Source organism: Rhipicephalus microplus, chromosome 10 (assembly GCF_043290135.1).
Source record: "Rhipicephalus microplus isolate Deutch F79 chromosome 10, USDA_Rmic, whole genome shotgun sequence".
Lineage (NCBI taxonomy): Eukaryota > Metazoa > Arthropoda > Arachnida > Ixodida > Ixodidae > Rhipicephalus > Rhipicephalus microplus.
In genome coordinates, this window is record NC_134709.1 from 31,971,295 (window position 1) to 31,991,151 (window position 19,857).

The window sequence follows — 19,857 nt, forward strand, 5'->3', positions numbered from 1 at the left end:
CAACCCAGAATGAAATGGTCACACAGAAATGAATCGGCGTTTGGGCATATGCCCCCCACCCTGTGTGCGTGTGTATGTGCATGTGTGTGTGTGTGCACAGGTATAAGAGAGTCTTTAAATTTCGATACTCAATCATCATCCAGCTGCACTAGCATGTGCATCTGGCTTTTTACAACACACAATAGTCTTAATTTTGACATTTCTTGCTGGATTATTAGACCATTGCACCAAGAGGCAAATGTTTTAGATACTAAGTACTTTGCACAGTCGGTCTTGCTTTTCTTGGCAATGCTCCTCTAATAATGCTCATAAACCTGCATTATCAATAAAACTAATGTCGAAACTAGTGAACAAGTATTGATCAAATTTCTTTCTAAGCCACTCACGGTTTCCACCACTGGGAGGGTCCCTTCGCCGCAGCACGCTCCCTGCTCCCCGCTGGAATGGTAACAGAAGAAAGACATGCATGAGAGGACAAAATGAAGCACCAGAAAACCGCTAGACTACATCAGCTAGAACAGTGCTGCACCATTCGCTACTCTTGCATTTGAATCATCCACTAGTACGAAGAAACCCATCTAGCTCAAAGTGTGAACAGACTAAGTATCAACATCTAAGCTACAAAAGGAATTGCTCAGCATAGTTACACCAAGTCCCTTTTAACAAAAAAAAGTTATGCGACACTAGTTTGTTGAAATGTAGAAGGCTATAAATGTGGACATGTTCTTCTGCAAGAATTACGAGAAGAGAGCTACATTAAAATATAGCGCGACAAAGAAACAGTGCCACGGTCTGTATAGTGAAACGGGGTTTATTGGCACAAGCAGTACTTGCACAGCAGGTCTAATAATGCGGAAAGTGGGCGGCAGCAACCGACGCAGGAAACACAACGCTTGGGGGAACAGCTCGCGCTCGGCTCCTCTTGCTAAAGGCGTGACCCACTGCGGCACATATTCTTCTTCCTCTCTACAATACCCCGGCGACGAAGACGAGCCATCCTGGCAAGTCAAGGTGACGAGATTAGGAGTGGGTCGTGATATGGCTTGAGACGACTCACGTGGACAGTCTCATGACCAAGGCATCGCCTGTTTGTAGATGGCGTGACCGGCTCGATCACGTATCTGACAGGAGATCGACGTTCGACGACGCGATAAGGACCGTGAAACTTGGGGGCAAACTTAGCGGACAGACCTGGGGAGTGGAAGGGCAGTCGGAGCTAGACAAGCGAGCCCACGGCAAAAGTCTAGACTTGCTGGTCGCGGTCGTGGCGGTCTTTTTCGAATGCTTGCTTGTCCGAGGTGAATGATCGGGCCAACTGACGACGCTCTTCAGCGTGGTGCAAAATTTCAGAAAGAGGGCTGAACTCTGAGACGTCGGGACGATACGGCAAAATGGTGTCAAGGGTGGAGCATGGCTCACGCCCATATAGAAGAAAGAAAGGTGAGAAGCCTGTGGTTGACTGTGTCGCGGTGTTGTACGCATAGGTCACAAATGGAAGAATGACATCCCAGTTTGATTGGTCGGAATTGACATACATGGCGAGCATGTCTCCTAGCGTTCGGTTGAAGCGCTCAGTTAGACCGTTGGTCTGCGGGTGGTAGGCTGTAGAGGTGCGGTGCACCGTGCGGCATGCCTGAAGGAGTTGTTGTACAACTTCGGATAAAAATACACGCCCTCGATCATTTAGTAGTTCACGTGGTGCCCCGTGACGCAGTACGAAGCGTCGCAAAACGAAATTGGCTACGTCACGTGCACCAGCCGTAGGTAGTGGAGCTGTTTCAGCATACCTCGTCAGATGGTCGACGGCGACAATGATCCATCGATTTCCAGTGGCAGTGTAAGGAAGGGGACCATATAGATCGATTCCAACGCGGTCGAAAGGGCGCGCCGGACACGGTAGAGGTTGTAATAATCCGAGTGAATGGGCAGCTGTTTTTCGTCGTTGGCATAATGAACAAGACCGAATGTATTTCCATACAAAAGTGTACATACCACCCCAGTAGTAACGCTGGCGGATCCACTGATATGTTTTTAACACACCAGCGTGAGCATGTTGTGGGTCGGCATGAAAATACGCACAGACATCAGATCGCATGTGGTGTGGTATAACCACGAGCCATTTACAACCATCCGCGTGGTAGTTTCTGCGGTATAGTTGCCCGTCCTGTATCGCGAAATGTGTGGCTTGGTGGCGAAGAGCGCGTGGGTACGCAGACGTTGAAGAGTTGGAAAGAATGTTAAGGAGAGATGTTATCCATGGGTCTTTCCGCTGTTCAGACGACATGCTTGTGACGGAAATGGGAGCGATGGAGAAGTTGGTGTCCGAATGCAGGTCTGCAGTGGATCTCACTGGTGATCGTGAGAGGGCGTCCGCATCAGTGTTTTCGTCCTGAGCGGTAGACGACACGAATGTCGAATTCTTGTAGGCGAAGAGCCCAACGTCCAAGGCGACCTGAAGGATCTTTAGCGACGCCAACCAACAAAGTGCGTGGTGATCAGTCACAACGTCGAAACTCTGTCCGTACAAGTAAGGACGAAACTTGCTTAACGCCCAAACAATTGCGAGGCATTCTTTTTCAGTTACGGAGTAGTTCATCTCCGCTTTTGTGAGTGCGCGGCTTGCGTATGCGACGACGTACTTTGGAATACCGGGCTTTTGTTGCGCGAGTACTGCTCCCAGACCAACGCCACTGGCATCTGTGTGCACTTCAGTGGGGGCACTTGGGTCGTAATGGCGTAGAATTGGTGGGGACGTAAGTAGGCGGCGCAGTGTAAGGAAAGCTTCGTCGCATGCCGGGGTCCAGTTAGAAAGATTAGCTGGACCGTTCAGTAGTTGTGTAAGTGGGGCTATTATTGTTGCAAAGTTGTGGACGAAACGACGAAAATACGAAGCACAAGCCGATGAAGCTCCTAAGTTCTTTGAGTGAAGTCGGCTTTGGAAAGTCGGCTACGGCTCGAGGTTTGTCTGGGTCGGGGCAAATTCCATCCTTTGACACAACGTGACCAAGTATAGTAAGTTGGCGAGCCCCAAAGCGGCACTTCTTTAGGTTAAGCTGGAGGTTTGCCTTGGTAAGACGCTGAAGAATGGTGCGCAGACGGTCGACGTGGGTAGGGAAATCAGGAGAAAATACGATAACATCATCGAGGTAACATAAGCATATCTGCCATACAGATATCCTCTCTACAATAGTTACTTTTGTCCAGCCTTTTAGTGCTGTTGGCTGGTCTTGACCTGTTTCATTAATGCAAGTCATTGTAAAATTAGTACAGCAATCATGCCTGCACCTCTGTTCCTTATGCATTTTTGCTTCAATTCCATCACGTAACTCTGCCTTATAGAAAGAAACACTACTATAGTCCATAAACTGTCGCTATGTAATAGATTGGAAAAAATAGGTAATGTAAAAAGAAATGACACCTTCTTCCGGCAAAGCAGGGTGTCTTCGCTCTGCTTTGCCGTTCCAGAGGCCACAAGATTGCGCGCACTTCTGCCAAACCAGAACCAGCCAGAACCACTCCACCAATGCTTCCGTGTATGCACGGAAGACAACTGCTTCCGTGCATACAAACATTGCAACACAGTACTCTACTGCGGCACTCACCATGCAAGCACCCAAGACGGTGCTTGTCAAGGTCGGCTATGAAATGTTTCTGGCAGGTGGCACCGACTATCTTGAGTTGGTAGATAATCTCGACCATGCTGGGAGTTGGAATGAATAGTAGCCAATGGTAGCCAAAGTAGGTGACACCCACTACTGCAAGGTAGACATTGGTCTCGCACAGAAATATGATGGTGTAGTTGGCGAGATGTAGCCAGAAATCTCAAACATAAAGGGTCACACCGAGAGATCTGCCGAATCATTCCCAATTCGCTGCACTTTCTCGAGGTCATCTGCGACGTGTCTTTGACACAGAGAAGACCAATGCCCATATTCAGTGACACTTGAATGCAGTGAGCTGTCTACGGGTGAAAGCAAGATGCGGATAGATGGCTCTTCAGTCACCAGGACGTCACTTGAGTATAACGAGCAATAACTATCTAGTGGGAACTCTACAGGCAATAAGTTCTTGAGCCTTCCTTCTTGTTCTCAGGCCCCACGGCGCTGCATCGACCAGACATCGCCGCCTTGTGCTTCCACCCATTATGGAGACTTGGGCTAGTCTATAGCCATGACAAGAGCTATAGTGCAACCTGGAGACAAAGGACAAAATAATGTTGAATTCAAATGGCAGATTCGGAGCAGCCGATAGACTCTGTGAGTGAGCACTCCACTCTGGCATAGAGCATCGCCTCCAAATACGCATTTGGAACCCAGTCCGCACCGCCGGAGCAAGCATGGAAGCAAGGAGCAAGCGAAAGTCCCCGAGTTGCCCAGAATACCTCCCGTGTAGTTATTCCAATCCGCTGACTCCGCTGTCGAATTCTGTTGGACTACCACTCATACATAGCAGTTTCAGTCGCGCCATGATCCGATCAACTGCTCGTGAAGGAACTGCAGCTTCCCGACTCGGAACTGTCGCGAAACACGCGACGGTGGCGGTGCCAACGTATGTAGGTGTTCTGTGGTGCCACCAAGTGGGCAAACGTGTCAAAAGGAAGTGGGTCATGCAGGGTTCAGTTCCACTCCGCCGATTTTGGCGGAGCAACTTTTCCTGCTCCTCGGAGTCACTCCCACTCTGAATCCCCTCAGACTCTCTCATTGGAACACTTGACACCCGCCCTCACTCTGCCGTTGGAACACATTTGCTCCAAAAAGAGCAGAAAAACTTTCTCTGGCTCTGCAGTTGGAATGCAACATAACACATCGGGAAGAGTGCAGGGGAAGGGGAGCTTCCTCGAGCAGCAATGCTGTGAAAGCCGGAGCGCACAATGTGCGGTGGATCCATTAGCTGAGTGAGCCAAGATGGCTGGCAATTTTGTGTGCACTGTATTTACGTGCCTCATGATGCAGTTCAAATTATTTCAGAAGATGCAACCCAAAGCATTTGCTCCCATCCTCTCAAGAAGGGGTGGAACAGGGTACATGGATTTGGGAGCAGTCCTGTGAGCAAGCAAAAGTGTTTTTTGTAGCCGGCTTGGAGCAGTCAGAAAGATGTTTTGAAGCAGACTTGGAGCAGCCAGAAGGGCTTTTTCGAGCAAGTTTAGAACAGTAAACATATTAGAGCAGATTCAGCCCCGTTCAAAGCGCTTGTGAAGAAAAATTTGTTCAATTCTGCATTTTTCAAACATTCAGCTGGATTGCGCATAGCCTCATTATTGCGATAAAAATAACAGACCTTCATGATGCGTTTTTGCATTGCAGTCATGTCTTGTATAAATTCCAAATTGATAATATAACCCTGTGCATTGTATGTTTTATCCGTGGGTGAAAGCGCACAGCGGGGGCGAGAACGAGATTGAAGCGGAAATGAAATGATCCGGCCCATCTCCGCCGCTTGGACTGCGAGTACATTACCATCCGATACCTCGACTCTGGAGGCCTCTAGACGAAGAAGAGAGGAAGCACACCACCCTTGTTGGAAGAGCGTGAAAAAAAAGAAAAAGAGGAAGGGTGGGGAAGGTTTCGCTCGAGAAACTATGAACTTCACTTCTAAAGGCGTAGTTGCAATCGCTGGCGCCCACACTAGCTCGGCAGCCACCATCAGGCGACTCGCATACACTTCTATGTGCTGCACTCTCATCACGAGGAGACTGCGTCTGATAAGCGTGAAGCACAGCGGCGAAATGAACGAGAATGCACATATGCTGGATGAACGGTCATGTGCACCAGTCTTTGCTAGGCTTTTCCAACACAGCGGCGAAATGAACGAGAATGCACATATGCTGGACGAACGGTCATGTGCACCAGTCTTTGCTAGGCTTTTCCAAGAACAGGAGCCCCCCCCCTTGTTTGAACATTGTTACTGTTACTGTCATCCTTTATTTTTTTTTTTCGTACGCTGCCATCATGTTATAAAGAAAAAGACGGTTTCACTTAACCGGCGAAAAAATGAATGCGATAGCAACAAATTGTAAGGCTGGCAGCCAGCTTTGTTTAATCCAATATCGCCTAACTCTACAAAATGCTGGAGTAACAATGCCAGAGAGAGATTCTCTTCATGCAGTCTCTATGCGTTGAGAGCACGGCACACGAGGGTTCACGAGCTATTTCCCGCTGACTCTGCCGTGATTGCAAATGCAAAGTGATCGCAACCACACCTTTAGGATCAAAGTTCACAGCTTCTCCTGGAACGACCACAGCCCTTACGAAACCGAAACTAGAACCGTTTCGATGAAATTGAAAATATAACGTTTCAGCTACGTTTCTGGGCACAGAGCTTGATGGGTTTCGCACTTAGCGCTAAAATTCTGGTGCTGTGGTGCAGTAAGGCGCTGATAGACGAGTTTGACACAGCAGGGGTGGTTCGGTGCAGATGAGCAAGTTTGGTGCACAATGGCGCAGCTGTTCCACACCTGTTTTAGGCTGCTCATGAAACCTGCACGAAAAGCCAGCGTTCACACCAGTGTGCTTGACTAGCCTTGTTGGTGTCATGTATCATTTCAACTTCTCCTGTCGCAAGCGCCACTTTGTTCCCTTTCGGTGCTTGCACACCTTGAGTGACGTGTACGCGCTTCACCGAGAAATATGAAAATCTTTGGTACAAAATACAAAGCCAATAAAATTATGATCAATAAATTACACAACTGCTCATCACATTGCTATCCACAGCAGGGCTTCGCTTTTTGGGTAGGACTTCCTTTTTCCTTACCACTGTTAATTAAAATAATTCATACAGCAAAAGATCCCCTTCAAAAGGATTCCAAGAAGCAATATATCAGTGAAGGCTTACCTGGGTCGCTCCCCACTGTCAGGAGGGCTATCCTGAGAGAGCTTCTGCGTACTGCGCAGCAGGTCTGCTGACTGTAATGAATAGGAAAAGCAACAGCGGCACCATTAATGCAATGGCATTCGAACAAACTGAAGGTACTGATTGATTGATTTGTGGGGTTTAACGTCCCAAAACCACCATATGATTATGAGAGACGCCGTAGTGGAGGGCTCCGGAAATTTCGACCACCTGGGGTTCTTTAACGTGCACCCAAATCTGAGCACACGGGCCTACAACATTTCCGCCTCCATTGGAAATGCAGCCGCCGCAGCCGGGATTCGAACCCAACTGAAGGTACTCTGAAGAGTGAGAATATAGACAGGACTGCCACTTTGGCCAGTTTCTTTACTGGCAAAGCCAGAATGTAGCAGCAGACAATGTTCACCGGTTAAGCTTGCCAAGTGGTTTACCTATGCCCGCGTTCGTGACCTTGTTAGAATGAGCAATTAAAGAACTCGCACAAACTTGAAACAAATGAATGTGGTGACAATTGGTAATTTTTATACTTTTTTAACAACAACTTGTGTTATTTTTTCTGATAATTTCTATAAATTAACATCTACTTCAGTGTAGTTTATAATGTTCTCACTAGCCACACCCTATCAATGTTGCCAATTTGCAAGATGAATTTCAATTCAGCAGAGCTTTCTTGTTATTTTAAATGTTTAAGGAAGGAGACGATAGTTATAGCGCGAGAACATAACGACGACACAGACACAAGAAGGACACGAAAGACACGAGCGCTAAAACAGCGGCGAAATGAACGCTATAGACACTAGTGCTATAACTATCGTCATGCCATACCCACTAGCCCAAGCTGCCACACTTTTAAGGAAGAAGGCTAAACTTAATGGGCAACTTGTTTATTTATGTATAAATCTGAACAAAATTTTTACAGTTTGTGTATTTAGATGTGCAGATTCTAAAAATTCAATTACTTTTTGATAGACCAAGCAGTTTTCAAGACACTCCACAATCAATGTAACACCTGGGTCCTTTGTTTGCAGCCTAATTAGCATCTAAGCAGGAAGCACCAAAACATCGGTGACGGTGTAGAAACAATGTAGGATGTTTAGGGAGTGCAATATGCTATAAATAAATTTGCTGGGCCAATTTCAACAGAAGTTAGAGGACATCTATGTTCAAAGAAAAATAAGCCACCTTCACCTGTCACCCATGTGAGCTAATTAAAAACATTTTTTTATCTCTATATTGCCTTCCAAATAGACATATTGCGCACTTCGTGCATTTATCTTTCTGGCAAAAAAAAGAATTATAATGATAGCTCAAACGAAACAGAAGTTATTCTCCCTCCAACTTGGCAAAAGTGCCAAAATTAATGTTTTGAGAAAACAAAAAAAAAGTTTCAGAACACCTTTATTCAAAAAATAGTACTGATAAAATCTTATAAAAATGCACCAGGGCCATAATCTGGATGTATCCCATCCTTATGCTTCTTCTTGACCAGCTTTCTGAGACTTTGGGACGCTTCTGTCTATTTATCTGAGGTTGCACTCTGACGACAGTCCTTCTCCCTAGCCCTCAGGGATGTGCTGCTGAATATTGTGATGTCCAGCTGTTCTAGAATTGCAGCGAATGTATAGACAATGCCTGTGTTGAAGCACAGCACAGCTTCTGCAGCAGCAGCTTGCACAGCAAGGAGAGAAGCTTGCTGCTCATTTGATACCAAACTCCAAATGACGAATTGGATGATTTCATGTGCGTTCTGAGTTTTGCCTTGCTGGCATCTTGCCTCGCTGCCACACCACTTGACTCCCAAAAGCGCTCATATTTTCGCACTGTTGCCAACACCGACGAAAGACCCTCAAGCACCGTGGTTGCCGATAGCATCGGTGCCGCCCCAATTCACAGAGCGTCCGCTATCTGGAAAAGCTGTCTCGCACACTACTCCATTGATAGCATCTTCAGTACACAGGAGGCCAGCATCTACGCCACGCACGCATGAGGAATCGTCTTCGGTTAGGATGGCGTTATCAAACAACGCCGGCGCTTGCTCCTGCGACACAGTACCAGCACTAATGCGCTCTCCGCCTTTCTTCCGTGAACGACGAAAATAATGCTGCGTTTGGAACTTTTTTTGCACTGCCGGGCATAGCAAGATGCACAAGCACATTAGGGATATGAGTCACGACACCTTCGCAAGGGTGATACCTTTTAAAAATGGCAGCAAACACTGCCAGCGAGTTTTCCTGGCCAATCGAGAAGCGCTATTTTGGTCACATGTGTCAAGCAACTAATGGAATCACGCGCTGTGCGTAATTTTGACTTCACTTTTTTTGCTTTTGCGAGGGGCACATAGCTGTGTACTGGAAAAGAAAAAAAGCTAGAAACACGACCTTTCCAACAAGACCAAAATGGCGCTGATGGAGTGCGTAGTTCGCATGCCGTCGGCAATTGAAGTACAGCTAGTTTACACTTCAATTTTAAAGGTCCACATGCGCAAAGCTGCTCTCTTTATGGGTTATAACTTGAGAAATAAGTGGATTTTCGAAGGCAAACTTTGCTGATAGGTGCGGAAGGACATCGGGAACGCGAAGATGATGAGAGAAAAAATTCAATTTTCGGGCCGATTTTCGACTTCCAAGTGCCACGTCCTCCCTTAAATATACGTCTCCATTCCACAGCCAGTCAAGAACTGCATCAACTAAAAGGTTGTCGGCTTCTCTTGTACGGACAGTGCGCAGCCTTGGCTAGTTTCCAAAATACCTTACTGCAGCTAGCCGCACAGTCATGTTAAAATGCATTATGCTAAAAAACAATGAAGAGGGTCTCACGTGTGTCTGGTTGAACTGGAGGAATTCATCAACTCTGAAACAGAGAGTACAATCAGCTGTTGCAATTGCATTCATGAAGCGGGATGGGGGGCCCCTATATGTATGTGCATGCACATATCTATAGCTACACTCGAACCTTCTTACACAATATACGTTTGTTATATCTGATAATTCCTTATAAAGGTATATTTCTAACACTTAATCTATTAGAAGACTATTTTTTATTTCTCACGTCGTTAAAACCGATATTTTGTTATGCCCGGATTAGTCGTTACGAGGTTGCAGTGTGCATGTAGATGACTTGCATTGATGCCACTGAATTGACTTTGTTTTGGAGCACCAGCATGGGGGAACGCGAAGTTTGCGATACCACATTAATGCTATCAAAGCATCCACACGCAGGTTTGTTCGTTATTTACGCACAGAGGCATTCCTCCGGTGTCGTCACCTTAATGTAGGTTGTGAGCAGCTCGTTTGTCATTGAAGCCACCATTGTGGAGTGCCGGTACATTAAGAAGCCGTGTCCATGATGCCACATGCAAGCCATCTATAAATAACTGAAAATTATCTGTGGAAGGGGGGGGGGGGGTAAGGGGCTGAACTCACAATCTGGCTACACTCACGATCAATTCATAGGCCAATTAAGGCCCAACACTGGTAACAACATAAACTGTTTTCTGAAAACAATGATGCACTATTGCTGTGCGTCAAAACACTTTCTTTGGCTGATCCACTTTTTCATTGTGCACAGAAGTAAAATCTCAGTACAGTTAGAGAAACTTTAAACGAAAATTTCAATTCAGGCTACGCTCAAATACTTTAGACAGTACAACATTAATAATTAGCACATAAGTAATTGAAGCACCATAGAAAGGGGAATGTCGGGCATGAAATGAAACATCAGTGCAACACTGTACCACTAGCCCAAAGATTTAGTGCATCCTCAATACATGCAGTCCCTGGTGCTATGCCCCTGATAATAAAATGGCTTTCGGACATGAGCCTGATTGTGTGAAAGCATGATACCCTGCAGCGATTTAATCAGACTAACATACACCACTCTCTAAGGCTACGTCTTTATGAAATGGGAGCGCCAAATTCAATAGGGGAAGTTGTGAACACACGACCACCACGCTTAAAAAAAAATTTATTTACAGTAATGCAGAAAACAGAGGCGGTCAAATTTCACCCATTATTTCGCTAATTTTGTTAAAATGTTGAGATCCATTGGCTTCACCTGAACAACAAGCTCACACTCGTAGCCGTGCCAAATGGCCACCAAAAAAAAAATGACACCAAGTGGATGATGCCTTAGTTACTAAACACCACTTTTTCAGATCTAAATTTAAGACCAAATAATGCGAATAAGAGTGCCTAAAAAAATGAGCACGTAAACAAAAATTAACATGCGCTTCCCACAATGAAAGTCAGGTGAGATGTAAAGCTAAGCGTACTATGGTTGACTTTGTTGCCATCTTTTACAATGTTGCAAAGTGAACACAGCAATTCAGCATGTTTATTTCGAAGCCTACTTAAAACACGACCCATGTTGTGTCAGAGCCCTTGCAATTCCGAAATGAACTTAAGTAATTATCGATTATCATGAGATTTTTAAGAGGTGATACATAAAGTATTTTTTTCATACAATAGATGATATTTTAAATATTCCCAGTGTAGGGCAATGCATGAGCTGAGGCATTAAGAGTACACATTTTGCAGCCAAGTACACCATTAAAAATTCAATAAGCAGTGACTTGCATTCAGGCCAATAAAGAACTCGTACAGGTTTCAAGGAAGGAAATTCAAGGACTTTCATCACAGGTTTTTCAGAGATTAATGAATGCCATCACAAGAATAATTTTTTTAAAACATTTCGAAATTCTGACAGTCTTTTTGCCCCTAATATATAGATATTGTGATTATTAACAGCAGTGGAATCGGTGCTCTAGTGTGGGCAGTTCGAGAGAGGCAGAGGAAGAAGAAGATAGATAGAGAACAGCCAGCCTGGAATACAAAAGTGACCTGCAATACTTCTAGAGACATCTGGGCTGAACGACGTGCCAAAGACACCGAAACAGATCACAACGTGGGTCTTGTGATTCAGGCCTGTGGTTTTGCGCCAGGACTCGGTTCCCGAACTTTCTTGCCAGAAATCACCACCGCCACAGCCTTCACCACCGCAGAGTTACAGCTGTCAGAGTCGCAGATGCCACGCATATTACTGCTCAGAGATGTGGAGCTCCCAGCAGATGTACGACTACCATCCCAGAAACACGGCCTGCCTGCAGATAGCAAAAAAGTCGTGTCTGGCCAGTCGGTGACACATGTGCAAGCTTCACCGCTGTCATTGGCCGAGTATGCAAGCAATTCACCCTCAGAAGCCAGTGCAACTGAAGTCATAATTGTCCAACATCCGCCCATTTCGTCCAGATCTTCCGACGCCAACATGGCCGAGCCTATCGATGCACCCCAGGTAGACGGTGCCTGTATAGACAATTCTGGCTGCATGATCTGTGAGCTCGTAGGTCACTACGAGGCTCTAAGTTCGGGCAGTGTCCAGCTTGACCAATGCAACGAAGTTCCATTGAACAACTGCTGCAGCGCAGAATCCAGTAAAGATTGTGTTCAAGCATCCACACGCCAGGTGAAGTCACGAGAGATCATATTTCGTCCCCGTGACCGCACGACAAAAGTGCACAATGACAGCATGGAAGAAACTGCTGCGTCGCATCACGACCTCATCTTGCAGTCAGTCAGAGCTGCCACACATACCGTGTTGCCCAGGTCTTTTGCAGACCGACTCGCAAAGCACAAATCAAAATCATATCGCCAAACCGAGGCGGTATATTTGTCAGATTGACATCCGATGACCCCTATGTCACTCCCAATTTCGCTCTCCAGAGAGCCCTCTGGCGGCATCACAAGACCATTCTCAGCGTTGTAAAGACCAACCACCACGATGCAGCCAACCCCAACCACCTAAATAACTGTGGGCGCCTCCACGCACTCGCAGTCATGGCAGAGTGTGATGACTAACAGCAGCGGCGTCGGGGCTTTAGCGCGGGCAGTTCGAGCGAGGCAGAGAAAGAAGGTGGATAAAAAACAGCAAGCCTGGAATGCAGGCATTGTCTCTTGCACTCTCCATTACAATTTGCTCTTATTACACTCCACTAATGTCTAGCCTTGATCACTTCTAAAGTAGATCACAACAAGCAAATGTTCAGAATATTTGCCGAGCATTGTCTAGCATTAGCATGGCTTACACTCGTTACAGTGTACCACTCTCTACACCACTTGCTTGATATGCAAAAAAATACAGCATAGATGCAGGAGACAGAGTGAAGCAGTCAAGAGGTAAGTAGAGAGAAAGAGAAACAGATGGGAGTGAGACGAGCGATAGGATAACAATTGAATAAAGCAGTGTACCACCGTAAGGGAGCTAGCACAAAGTGCCATTAAGCATCTTTTGCTTCATTAACAGTTCATTTTATGTCAATGTCCTGCAAATCGAAACAGGTGGGCTATCAAGCTGGCCTACTGCTTCCTAAATGAAAAGTTTTGGTGAATCAATACTAAGCTAAGAAGATTGCATTGTAAACTTTGGACTGCACTGATATCAAAATTCAAGGGTTTTCAAGGCAAGAAAAAAATTCCAGGACTTTTACTTTGAAAAGTACATTTTCACAGCCCTTGAAAAGTTTTCAAGGGCTTCAAAGACGTTGGTCCAGAAGCCCTGCAAACGACATTGGTCCTTCGTGACTTGGCACTCTTGTAATGACACGAGACTTGCTTTTACCATTACGGTGCGTTATCCAAAAGGAAGACAGCATAAACACTGAACTAATAATACTACAGTATTACATTCTTGTTACCAAAGATCCTTCACATTACTTCTAAGTGAAATATCTTGTTACACACATTTATTTAGAAGAAGGAAGCATGGTATTCAATGAGATGTCGAAAATAGGGGCATTTTGGCAGGAATTCCCTTATTTTTTATTTAGAAATGCTTTCTGCCAGCTGACAAGTATTGAAAGCAGTTTGAGTGGGTAGTTGAATTTCTTTTATAAGAAGTATGGCATGACTGACTGAACGATAGTTAGATGATTATTTGTGCTGTAACTGCAAGTCGCTATAACACACGATGCCATTTATTCTAGCACTACCAATAGCTTTAAATTGTGCCTCTAGAACATGACATCACATTATGTAAATTTTATGCATTTATAAACGTGATGATCCTGATGTCGATACTCATGTAGGCCATAAAGGCTTAGGTTTGCCTTTAGGCACCAGACAAATGGCACAAAATTTTAAGGCATACCCGTGCCCGTTTTGCATGGGTGTAACAGCAAACAAAAGGTAACTCTTAGTTCATGTGAAGTTGCCTCAATTTCTGCAAACACATTTACATTCTTGAAAAATGTTTAGCAAAAATCCACAGCACAATCTGTTGAGCGGTAAACAACGACTGTATAAGACTTATCCGACATTCTTTCCCCTTGATGCGGGCGATATTAATTGCACTATACGTATGCAGACTCTCCATATGAACTTTTCTCTTATACAGGACCTTGTCTTGACACAAAATAATTGCTGCGAGAATCCTGGAATCTTATTTCAACAATGCTTCTCAAATTAAATAAATAGGCCGGGTCACCTTTTTACAATGGTATCTCTCAAACCCTCCACGGCTTTGGTGTGGGCTTTGGCTGTGTTGTCGAAGCGTTGCAGCAGAGCAACCTTTCTTTCTAAACTCTCAAACTTCTCCATTTTGAAGATCCTGAAACATGAAAACTGACATAAGCACAATTTCATTACAGCTGCACTGCTTCTATATAACTCTAACGAATGACAATTGATATGTGAGGTTTAACATCCCAAAACCACCATATGATTATGAGAGGCACCGTAGTGGAGAAGTCTGGAAATTTAGACCACCTTGAGTTCTTAAACGTGCGCCCAAATCTGAGTCCATGGGCCTCAACTCTAACAAATCCAAACCACATATTTGCAAAGCCTTGGAACAGTAGCATCTATAAAGCAATGCAGGAAAATAAGTGGAATAAAAATTCAGACATCCTATCAGATGTTCTTACACATATACTACACTATTACTGCAAGATTGAAGGCGGGCAGAACATTTAACTATTGTTTTTGCAAGGATTCTTAATGCACATTATCAGGCCATGACGATTGTTATAGTGCGAGCTCCGAATGACGACAAAGGGACAAGAAGACGAATGCTGCACGAATTAGTAGATTAGGACAACACAAATGCCAATAAATTCTAACTTCCAAATTAAACTCATCACCTTACTGTGTCATGTTATCACAGCTTTGAGCTATTCTGGTATATCGGTTTCACCAGAGAAACTTGTCGGATATATTTGCTTACAGATATTACTAATGGCTGCTTGTTAGAAATCTCAAAGCGTCAATGGGTTTCTCACATGAATGGCATTATTTTCCAACGTAATCCGACTGCATGTCTGCTCCAACTAAAATTGATTCATTTGATCTTTTTTTGTAAAAATTGAGCCCTAGAAGTCGCCGGCTATAAACCTCATTCACTACCGGTGGTCACCATCTTGGTATGTCGTGCACGAAGAAAAACAAGCCCTTAAATCTACCCTTTTTTTCATTCATAGCGGGGGGCTCGTTTTGGCAGACTTGATGCCTTGAGGTGGTATACAAGGGATTATTGGTCAGCACCCTCTTGTAATAAGATCACACACTACGCGAAACCAAAACAAGCAAAAAGAGTGTTCCGCACTCGCCACCATGGCAACAGGTGGCACAGACTCACACTCCCACATTTAAATGCACATATAGACCCCATAAAGTGGATGGCGGGACAACTGCTACCGTAGCTCAGTGATGGAGCAGCATTATTCAAAGGCCGCACGTTCAGATCCTGCCAGTGGCAAGCCGTCTTTTCATCCACTTTGTTTCTTCTGATTTGCATTACATTTATAACAGCATCTTCTATACTTACCCTGGCAATATTGTCTGTTAGTTCTAATTACTATTGTGCGATGTCATGTTACACACACTGTGAGTGTAAATTGGTGGAAAACGAAAAGACTCGTCAATTTTGTCGTCCATAGTGCATTTACGAGCATGGTGCAAAAACTTATCCTGCATGGTATCAGATTTTTTTATTGTTTTTTTTTTGTTTCACTTTGTTGCCTTGTTTTCGTGAGCACATTAGCACGTGTACTCTTTAGTGGGACAACAAAAAGCTTGTGGTCATATAGCATTGTGAAACAATTTTTGGTCAGTTATGCAGCTAATTTATACGAATAACATCTTTTACGCTAATAATACGGGGAATAAGTATATTCAGTGAATCAAGAAATATTTCAACAAAAACAATTCATGGTCATTAAATCTGGTTCAGTACACAGAAGCAGCTTAATCGGAGAAGATTCGAATTATTTGATCTCGGTTTACAGGCAATCCTCTAGCTTCAAGAAAGGCTGCAAAGCAAGAAGGTTTAATTGGCTCAAAAGGGGAAGGCATCTATGCTTCCAAGTATAAAACTATGCAATATTCGCCGACTTTCCCGATCGTGACAGTAGTAGGACATAAGATAGCGAGAACCGCGACGCAGCACAGCGCAGGTTACTGACGTCCCAGTGACGCAAGCGAACCACGGACACCGACAAATCACGAGGGCCAAGGGAACACATTACGGGCGCAACTTCAGCTACTACTGTCCGCACAATATCTACGAACGGTAGAATGCCTGTACTGTATTCACGGCCAACGAAAAAGTAAAGAGAACGTACCTAGCAGTTCGAATCGGGCGAGGCGTCTCTGTTCCAAACGTGTCCGAGCTGTAAAATGCTTGGAAGTCACTGCTAAACGAAAGCGTGGGTTCTCGCTAACACGACGTACGTTTTTCTGGCGGCCGTCTTTCAACGCCGAGGACACGGAAATCGCACGTCGCAGGAACAGTCAGGGTAGCACGAGACGCGCGAGCGAAGAGGCTTGGGTGAGTTCTTCTTCTTCTACTCTTCTCACGGCTCTTACCCAATGCAAGGGATTCACCAAGTGTTAGGTCTATTTTTTCGGTTTTTTTTTTCGCATTACTTCTCGTATAAGCTAGGGATAGGGCTTTGCTTTGGTTCGTGACGACCTTTTTTTTTTTTTTTTCTCTCAAGTTCGCGCGCTGTGTTTCACGCTGTCACGTAACATGAGACGCTTAGGAACACAGACGCTCCACAACGGTTGAGCCAAAGAACACCCATACACTACCATTTGTTGAGCCCACACATCCGGCCGCTAACCTCGAGACGTGTTTTCAGTTACGCAAGCCACAAGCAGTCACCGCAGTCAATGCGCTCACCTTGGTCGGAACTCGCAGCCTAAGCACTGAATACCTGCCCAAGTTTGCGATTGCCGCCCTTGCCGTTGGCGTTGAGTAAGACATGTGATGATGATGATTATAGAGGTAATATACAGTCTGTCTGTTAACTCTATGATGATGACCTCCTCATATGAATGGCGCTAAAGCCAATCTTGAAGATTAGTTTAGAAATAAAATTGACAACAAGTACGACATATGATTTGCTACAGTGAGTTTTATTGGTCACTTTTTTTCTTGCTTTTGAAGAGTAAAAGTTATAAATGCGGCTCCGCAATTTAAAAAAAAATTGACACTTTTTATTTACAATATTTATACTTTTTCAAGCTATGACTTTTCTTTTGAAGTTGCGTGTTTCTGGCGTCGACAGCACTCTGCTATAGTAAACTAAAGTATAACTTTGCTCTTATAGTTATCCAGATCTTGAGGCCATGTTTATGCTCACTGCATGCAACGAAAACGGAACTCACTATCAACTTAGAAGTGTGGCAGCTTGGGCTAGTTGGTATGGCATGACGTTAGTTATAGCTCGAGAACAAAACGACGACACAGAGACTCTTTCGTGTCCTTCTTGTCTTTGTGTCGTCGTTTTGTTCTCGCGCTATAACTATCGTCACTATCAACGTTACTAAAACTGGTAAATTGCAGCGCCAACAATTCTTGATGATGATGATGAGTGTCTTGGTTGTTTTTTGGTAGTGTCATCTATCCATGATGTCATCCATGGAAGTATTTTTTTTTCTCCATATTGTTATCGCAGACGCGCGAAGTGTGAGTGTCACCGGTGTCACCAGTCGTCCCCGTTACGCCGGCGATGAAAGTCTTGAGGGCAAACTTCGTCGCTGGCGACTTTTTCTGGGGCATCGTGGGTAAACAGACGGATCGGCACTTGTTTAGAGCGGGAAAGCGCGTGATTGTTGACGCCGTTGTTGCCCGAAGGTGCTACTTCGCGTTAGCTACAAGATTTCATTAGTGCTAACGTGCAGTATGAGAATGTGAAGTGTCATTTTTTTTGTGTGTGAATTCGTGAGGCAATAAGCTCCCTTAGTGAATCCAATAATACCATGGCTACTTGAAAAACTGTTGCAGTACTGGCACACTGCAGTTGCAGGGCCCCTTTAATAAGAACGTTTTTATTCGGCATTGCGAGTGATCCTGTGCAATGCAGAACGCACCAAGGATGTAATTCATTAGGTTGTGTTTCCGATTGAAAGCAGCGTATCAACGATCACACCTTTTCGATTTTGGTTAATGGTGTGTGTGCTGATTGAGATAAATAAAACGCATGCGAAGTTTAAAAACTGGTGTGTTGGAGCAACCCTGCCACGTCATTGCTTCGAACTGCTTCTCAAAATTGCTAATAATTGAGCAGAAGTAACGTTGAGTTGCAGACACCGTTGTCGTGTTCCGAACACGCGGTGTCGATTGCCAAGATCGTGCAAACGCGTGCATAAAGGATATCGTCGACATTTCCTTCAACCCTCCACGGGGAATAGGTGTGGCGCGCCGTGCAATCCAAGATGGCTGCGGGAGGAGGGTTAACGCGTGAACTCGCATAGGAAAAGACAGGACGCACGGAGGAACGCCCCGTCTCTGGGGGCGTTCCTCTATCAATGTGCTCCCATTAGGGCCCACCTGGTTGTTTTGCCCAGGCGAGAACCGCCAACCTGGGCCAACCAAGGAAATGTCCGTCGACGTGTGCCGTGAGGAGGATAAGAAAGAGACTGGCCGAACTTCTGGGAAACGTACTCAAGGACAAGACAGACAGAGCCGTGGTGTTCACGGACACTAAATGGAAGGTCGGCGAGATCGCTTTCGAATTGCGACAGCGTGGCTGTCCCGCTATTGGACTTCACGGCAAGCAGCTACAGAAGGAGCGCGACTGGGTCGTGTCTATATTTTCCTAGCGGGGCGGACAACGTGCTCGTGACGACCGACACGGTTTCGCAGGAACTGAAATTCAAGAATGCGCGACTTGTGGTGAACTACGACTGCCCGGACTCCTGCGAGGTGCACGTGCACAGGTCGACCCACTTCAAGCGTCCGGGTGTGCCAGGTGTGGTGCACGCGTTCATCGTTCCTAACCAAGGGCTGCAGGCCAAGACACTAATAGACGTTTTGGAGGTTGCGACGCAACCAGTCAATCCGAAACTCATCAACATGGCGAAAAATGTTCGTTCGAAACGATAATGGGTCTCCGACCAATGGTCGATGACGGGTTAGATATGACGGCCGATCGGGACACTTATTCATGCTACTAATAGAAGCCATTAAAGTTGCCTGCTTTCGATTAACAGAGTATCCCGCGCCATTTCTAATTGTTTGCTCTCACTCCATTAATCTTGAATCGAGTGTATTGTAGTGTATGAAAGGATTAATTAAATACCCAGACAACACTCGACGACCTGAGGTCGTCCTCATATGGTACAAACGTCCTCGGCAGTTTCAGGACGTCCTCATTTGGTCCTCTAGTCGACACTTGCAGGATTATCCCCAAAATGCCCCTTTGAGACCTTTTTAAGGACGAAGAATTGTCCTGATATCGTCTGCTCGAGGACGTTTTGAGGATATGCATGTTTCGTAGGTGCATGCAGCTTTCGCAATTCGTGTTTGGTTAATTTTCTGGCTGTTAACGAATAAGTCCACGGGATTTCGTATGCCTACTTTCGAGTCATAATAGTAAAGTACTTCTCGATCATTAAAATGAGATAGTTACACGAGGAAGCACTTCAAGCCAACACGAGAAAGACGTGTTCTTTTATTTATTATTTATTTATTTACTTTGTAAGTGATCGTAGGCCAAACTTTCTGCCTGCACGT

The 19,857-nt window shown here is 45.1% G+C and overlaps 1 protein-coding gene across 3 annotated transcripts in view; it reads right to left on the minus strand.

Moving 5' to 3' along the window:
• LOC119180908 (uncharacterized) overlaps window positions 1-17,056 on the minus strand; it is a 72,355-nt gene extending 55,299 nt beyond the window's left edge. For 2 of the 3 annotated variants that reach the window (XM_075875380.1, XM_075875378.1), the window contains exons 1-5: window positions 16,929-17,056; window positions 14,326-14,448; window positions 9,666-9,699; window positions 6,832-6,902; window positions 387-438 (exon numbers count right to left, since the gene is read on the minus strand). In XM_075875380.1, coding sequence (XP_075731495.1) covers window positions 387-438; window positions 6,832-6,902; window positions 9,666-9,699; window positions 14,326-14,448; window positions 16,929-16,948 — 300 coding nt within the window. In that variant the 5' untranslated portion in view covers window positions 16,949-17,056. Of the gene's footprint in view, window positions 1-386; window positions 439-6,831; window positions 6,903-9,665; window positions 9,700-14,325; window positions 14,449-16,459; window positions 16,598-16,928 lie in introns of those variants that run through there. The other variant, XM_075875381.1, reaches the window with a different exon arrangement.
• Window positions 17,057-19,857: the final 2,801 nt, after the last annotated feature.